Source organism: Azolla caroliniana, unplaced genomic scaffold (assembly GCF_043228905.1).
Source record: "Azolla caroliniana isolate FFs.n. ecotype wild unplaced genomic scaffold, voAzoCaro1.0.p SCAF_1, whole genome shotgun sequence".
Taxonomy (NCBI): Eukaryota; Viridiplantae; Streptophyta; class Polypodiopsida; order Salviniales; family Salviniaceae; genus Azolla; species Azolla caroliniana.
In genome coordinates this window covers 35,070,304-35,076,936 of record NW_028230436.1, presented here as the reverse complement: position 1 = coordinate 35,076,936, position 6,633 = coordinate 35,070,304, and the positions used below count along the sequence as shown (strand labels likewise).

The following is a 6,633-nucleotide window of genomic DNA, read 5'->3' as shown; positions in this document are numbered from 1 at the left end:
GTTTCACTTCCACTCATTTATGGAAGCAACCTAAGAGGAGTGTATTGCTATGCCTCGTAGTTGGAAAAGTATGATGCGTTGTTAGCCTCCATATGATGTTGGAGAGTTCTGTATTTTACCGTATGTTATTGGTAATGTTTGCTTGGATTACCCTCATGTGAGAGGAGGGCACTCACCCCATCCCTATCCATGTTCGTCCAAAGAGCTTGTTCTGCGTATAAGCTTATCTACACCACGAGGGTATTCTCTTATTGCTTGGTGCATACAAGTGGTGTGCATTTCACACGAAGTTTGCATGGAGGCATCAAGAAGGAGCAAGTTTGGAGATTTTATTGCCGGCATATGACTTGGGAGGAAAAAGGAAGAGGTAAGGGAAGGAGGAGGAGGACTAAAGTGTTTGATATGCTTGTGAGTAGAAGAGTCAATTTAGAGGATGCTGGATGGGCGCGGATGGCACCAATAGCGGAAAGAGAGTACGCGAAGAATGTAAGATGGACGATGACAACAATCGTCGAAGAAGAAGAAGAAGAAGAAGAAGAAGAAGAAGAAGAAGAAGAAGAAGACACGGAATGGAGTGTGATTGGGGGAGAGCATGATATATATGTGGTGAAGTTATTCATCCAAGAGATTCCAAAGCAAGACCAAGACCAAGACCAAGACCAAGACCAAGACCAAGACCAAGACCAAGGCCAAGGCCAAGAAAAAAAAGAAGGAAGAAGAGAAAAAAGATCGAGACGGAGATCGAGAAAGTATATGTATATTATGTATATGTATATATACTTTTCAGAAGTTTCTAGAATGATCTTGCCCTGCCTCTCTTTTAAGCCAGAAGGAGTGCGCCGCTTGAGAGAGAGAGACAGAGAGAGAGACACAGAGAGAGTGTGTGTTATCATAAAGAATAGAGTTTTAGAGACAGACAGACAGACAGACAGACAGACAAAGAAGATACGCGTTTCCTCGTCTCTTCCGATATATCTGCTCTCCACCCGCCGCCATCAACCTTCGTCCTTCTTCAGGTTCGAATTTTCTGTATGTCCCTTCCTTCCTTCCTTCCATCCATCCATCGATAATCCCTGACTCGTTTGACCATTACCTTTCCTGTGTTCCCTCCCCTCCCTTTCTTATATCCGAGGTTCTCTTTGCTATTCTTTCCTAGGAAGTTTGTGTCAGATCCGTTTTCTCGGTTTTTTGCTGTTGTCCGCCTGCTGTTCCAGCTCTCTAAATTTTTCAATTTTGATTCTCTTATGGGGTTCTATGCTGCCCTGCTATATGATTTGTTGATTTTATTTATTGGCCTTCCTTTTAAATAGTTTTTTTGGTTCTTTTATGGGTTTCTTTTAGGGATTCTACGTGTAGAGAAGATAATTGGATATTAATCATCGATTGCTATATATCAAATTGATGCAAAGTTAAGCGCAGTTCAATCTCAAAATGTGTTGTTTAGTGGGTTTTCTTGGAAATTTTTGAAATAAACTGAGCAATTACCGACAAATAGAGAACCCATTTGAAATATTCTCTGTCACTGTGAATGCCCCAATGCGCCATTCTACTAAGCAATGATAATTATGGAAATCTAGAGTGACATTTGACATCTTTTCTCTTGCTATGAATATCACCATGCTCTAATCTAAATAATTTATCTCTCCAGTATTGTAGGATTTAAGAAGAGATGCTGAGGCCATCAAGTAGGAAGGCTAATGATCACCTTTTTGGTCAAAAGGACATGTTCTCCTCTGATTTCTTTGGTGCCGAGGATCCTTTTGATGACCCATTCTTTAAAGAGCCCATTGAAAGTTTTCTCTCTTTGCATCAAGACCTGTTCCAACCTTTCAATCAGAGGAGGCCTTTTGGCATCCCGAGGAGTGGTCCACATGAGGTATTCTACTTCCCCTATGATCTTTTTGTTCATATTTTGCTTTTAATTTTTTGCTGTCTAGTTTTTAATTGGTATTTATTTACTTATTATTAGTTGTTAGTGCTGATTATTAATTTTCTGGCTCGTGATTTTAGAGGAAGATGTTTTTGTCAAATTTGCGTTTGCGTTTTTAGAGTGAAATGCAATATTAGTACCTAGCCTATTGATCTGTCTTTATGAATTTTGTTAAGAGTAACCCCAATTGGTGTATTTGAGACTGTTGTCTTGACTTGTAAAATCTCTTGACATGTGTTTAGGAGAGAGTTAACAAGGGGCCTGTGATCGAGGAGCTAACATCATTGGAAGAACAGGACAAAATGCTGCCAATCCATAGGTCTAAGGCTTCTCAAGAACCCATTGTCGAGCATCCAGATGATGATGTTGTAAATACATCATTGCAAAATCGTTCAGGTAAATTATCTAACTGCCCGAGTTGCTATGGGTAGTGTAGATATCCAAATGAAGTTGTAGATGTCTCTGGTTGAATTAAATGTGGATGTATACCATGCGATCAAAGGAATTCTAAAAGAAATGCATTTCATGTCTGGGAAGGAATGACATGTGGGAATGGTGGAATGCTGTCTGGAAGTATTGCAGGCTATATTTCATCTTTCAATGCCATGTGGAAGTATCTCATGGTTTTGAAAAGGTGTTGCATGTGAAAGTAATTACATGTATTCTCAAAGGAATGCTGTGTTTGTAATTGTGGGACATACTTCCATGAATTCTAATGATAGTATGGATATGTGTACACAACACCAATTTGGTTAAGATACGATAAATGTATTTGAACAAGATGGATCTGTTCCATGAGTTCTCAAAGCAATGCTCTGTTGTAATTGTGGGATGTACCTCCATGAATTCAAAGTGAAGTACATCCATGATTTCATAGTGATAGATGGATGTGTGTACACACCAATTTGGTTGAAATATGGATGGATTTGAACAAGATGGATCTTAAACATATTAATATTGCATGTTTGTGTCCCAAGCAGTGTTTAGTAATAGAGAGTGGTTGGGTAACAAGATGGATCTAAAACATATTAATATTGCATGTTTGTGTCCCAAGCAGTGTTTAGTAATAGAGAGTGGTTGGGAAATGACACATGCCAAAGTTACAGTTTCTCCTCCGTGAGTTACGGGGGCCCTGGAGGAACATACTATAAATCATCGACTACACGGAGAACTGGCCCTGACGGGGTAAGTTTGGTGTGTCTCTCTTCTCCATGACGAGGACTGACTTTGTCACACTCACTTATTTAATGACTATGCACAGCTAATCGAAGAAGCGCATGAAGAAAGTGACTCTAGAGCTGGCCACGAAGTGAACCGGATAATGCGCGGTCTTGGCAACAAGGTATTGATGACAAATCATGTGCAGATAGTTTTTACATATGCATATATGTGCTATGCATAAATATTGGTGTATGCATATATCAATGATGTGTCCACATGACTATAGGTGTACACATGTACTCATGATGTGTTTGCATAACTATAGGTTTTCAGATGTATGTATAATGGTTTTAAACAAGTACATGTCTCTCTATATCTGGTTGTGTGTATCTACGTGTGCATTTACAGTATAGGAACTGCTAAGTACATAAAGCAAGCATATAAGCTCAAGCCAATCTTAGATGCATGGAGGAAGATTATTTTTATCTGCATTTACAGAGTAGGAATTACAAATTACATTAAAGTAGGTTTAAATGCAAGCCACTTTGAGATATGTATATGAATGTAGGTCATTGTATATAATAATATAAACTGTTTGTATCTACTTTATGTAGGAAAGATATGCTTTTTATTCTTCAATATGAGAGATAAGAGGGTTTATGTGTATTGTCTATGTCTGCATATGAGCGTAGGAAAGGTTGAGACAATGTGCTTCTGGTGATCATTGAAATGTTAAGGGATTTAATATCTGCATTTATGCCTCGTGAATTTCCAGGGCCATGCTGTAACTCGGAAGCGTGATATGGTATCAGGGTCTGAGAATTTTGTTGAGACACTGCACAATCTTGCTGAAGGTGTGGAGTTGTAACAATAAGTGCTTTTAATTATGTTTTCTGGGGTTGGAAGTGGCTTTTTGTTTGTTCGAGAGAGTGGAGTAGAATGGTGCCCCATTTCTTACATTTAAAGTTGTACTCTGCAGAGGAGAAAAGTGAGTTTGATGAGGCATGGAGACAGCATGCCGAAAAGTCTCTTCCAGGGTGGAGTTGGAATCGTAACACCGCAATGCTAGAACATGGTATTAGAGGTGAGGTTCTGAGAAGGAATTCAGTGTTGAAAAAGATGGAGTAATTTTCTTGATGTTTTTATCTTTCGATTTACCTTCAAATTTCAAAAATAGTGTTAAGACATAAAAACCCTTCCTATTTTGAAGCATTTGTCGAATAGCTAAATCATATTGAATGGTACTTTTTTCTTGGAATGAATCAAGTCTATTAGGGTATTGAATTTAATCATATTACTTTTGGTAAACATTGGATCAATAATTTAAAAGGCTATGATAGTATTCATTGATGTGGGTTTGCCTTGGCTTATGTGTGTAAATGTGTGTGTAGGCAAGACGCAACCAGAGAGACGTGCATTGACATCATCTTCATCACCAGCTGCTAAAGGCTCAACCAAATCTTCTGGTTCCTCTAAAAACTCAGGATGGAGATGGCCCTGGGTGAAAAGTTCGTAATTTATTTGGTTTTATATTATGGGGTTATAAGTTTACATGATATATCCATAGGTAGATTTGAGATTCTGAATGATATCTCCCTGATGTATTTTTACCACGTTTTGCTCTGTCCTGATAGGGCTTAAAGAGTGATACATAAGAGTGCGTCACAACAAAGCATATTAGATATCTATCAGCCAGTGTGTACCATGGCATGTAAAGGCTACCTCTACATTTTATGTAAATAAACATATATTATGTAGAAGATTGTATTTTGGTATTAATATGCATGTTCATATTAATATCTATGTGTACAAGTATATATATATATATTAACACCTGTACATTCTTCCCATGCATATGAAGACTGGTATATTATGATGTACTTATGTAGATATTGTTGTGCACTATGGGTGGTGGGAAAGTATATCCTCCCAACATCATTGAAAATGTCCCAATAACTACGTAAAACAATCTCAATAGATAGTTTATGTAATCATGGAGATAGCTGTGTACTCATGATGGTATCCTGTAATGGAACATCATTGAAAATATCTCCAGAGCTACATAAAACAATCTCCATAGATAGCTTTATGTAAAATTATGGAGATAGCTGTGTAACATTAAAGATAATTTAACAGTTTAGGTTTGGCAAACCTAACCAAAGATGTGGTAAGGGTCTAGGTCTTAACATAAATTCATTGATGTTCCATTTAGAGGTGGCTTGCTTCATTCACATTCTTCTATTGATTCATAAAAACATAGTAGAATGGTGGGTCAGAGTATATTCTTGACATCTTTAATGATTTCTAGTGGGAGATATGATCTCAAAATCAGCATCTATACCTTTTTTTACTAGTGAAAGCCCTTAATAATATGTTACACTTGAGATCAATCATATGTCATGGAACATTCAGCCTTCCATTTGACATCATTGTTGTGCATGTGATGTTTACCTTTAATGCACATAAGAATGAAACATGCAAGTTCCTCTACATATTGATAGTGATTCGGATATTGTGCGTATCCATTTGTTGTACGTCGAGAGTGAGAGAGAGTATAATATAATTGCGTGTTTTCACCAAAGAGAGGATGATTAATGTCAAAAGCATATCTACGAAAGATGGAGTATTAATGTGGCATGGAGTGAGTAGAAATTCCTTCCTTAGTGGAGTGTTTATACCCCTTATGAGCAATTCGACATGTTCCACAACTTCGTGTAGTCGTGACCATATTCCATTGTGATACACATTTATTAATATGATTGAGATCTCTCTCTCTCTCTCTCTCTCTCTCTCTCTCTCTCTCTCTCTCTCTCATATACATGCACATAGATAGAGATGCCTAGATGGATGTAGCTCAGCTTGTAAGGTTGCCCAATGGAGACCAAGAAGTCATGGGTTCAATTGCAACATTCCAGTGTAGCATCTAGTGTATTAAAAGATATGTTTGAATTATGATGACAAAGAGAGAGAGTTGGCCTAGGAGACATCGTGAGTACAAATGTGGATGAATTCGTTCCATCCACATGCAACAAACATTTAATTTGAGAGTGCAATCTCTCCTTTCCATGCCAACATAGTATTCACGAGTACGAGTAAGTTACTCCTCTAGCAAGGAAATAGAAGAGAGTGTTTCATGCCATGATGAGACAAAACCAATTGTTGAGCACATGAAGAGTGAGTAATTAAATGGAATATTTCGGTTAAGTAAGTAGATCACACTTGACATGGTTAATGCCATTTTGTTACAAACGGATGCACATTTACAAAGAGCCCACTGACTGCATACATGGTTATGCCATTTTGTAACTAATTAATGCAAATCATTAGCCTGTTGACATGCTAACCCCGCTACCTACCGCTCATGTTGATTGATTCATGTGAGGAAGGGCCATTTTGGCAGGAACCGATGAAGCATCAGAGATGGTTGAGGAGGGCTTCAGCTTGTATAATGGCGCTTGTATTACATAATTTTCCACTACAGTAATGATTGAGGAGTAAGCGGCCTCTTTTTCTGTCTGTCGGTCTGGCTGTCTGTCTCTCAA

At 38.0% G+C, this 6,633-nt stretch overlaps 1 protein-coding gene across 2 annotated transcripts; it reads left to right on the top strand.

The window, feature by feature from the left end:
- The first annotated feature begins 913 nt into the window (after nt 1-913).
- On the top strand, nt 914-4,851 carry LOC147870095 (uncharacterized). 2 transcript variants are annotated; one of them, XM_087336912.1, is made up of 8 exons: nt 914-1,029; nt 1,649-1,876; nt 2,173-2,326; nt 2,988-3,115; nt 3,192-3,272; nt 3,867-3,945; nt 4,071-4,175; nt 4,483-4,851. In XM_087336912.1, the coding sequence occupies exons 2-8, from the start codon at nt 1,670-1,672 to the stop codon at nt 4,605-4,607; spliced, it is 879 nt and encodes a 292-aa protein (XP_087193038.1). In that variant the 5' UTR covers nt 914-1,029; nt 1,649-1,669; the 3' UTR covers nt 4,608-4,851. The 2 variants fall into 2 exon arrangements, with proteins under 2 accessions (XP_087193038.1, XP_087193046.1); XM_087336920.1 differs by having other exon boundaries at nt 998-1,016.
- Nucleotides 4,852-6,633: the final 1,782 nt, after the last annotated feature.

Bases quoted from the DNA above. Each gene is read 5' to 3' on its own strand.
- LOC147870095 (XM_087336912.1), top strand. From the start codon at position 1,670: ATGCTGAGGCCATCAAGTAGGAAGGCTAATGATCACCTTTTTGGTCAA. The intron at 1,877-2,172 runs GTATTCTACTTC...ACATGTGTTTAG, and splicing joins CGAGGAGTGGTCCACATGAG to GAGAGAGTTAACAAGGGGCC. The intron at 3,946-4,070 runs GTGTGGAGTTGT...TGTACTCTGCAG, and splicing joins ACTGCACAATCTTGCTGAAG to AGGAGAAAAGTGAGTTTGAT.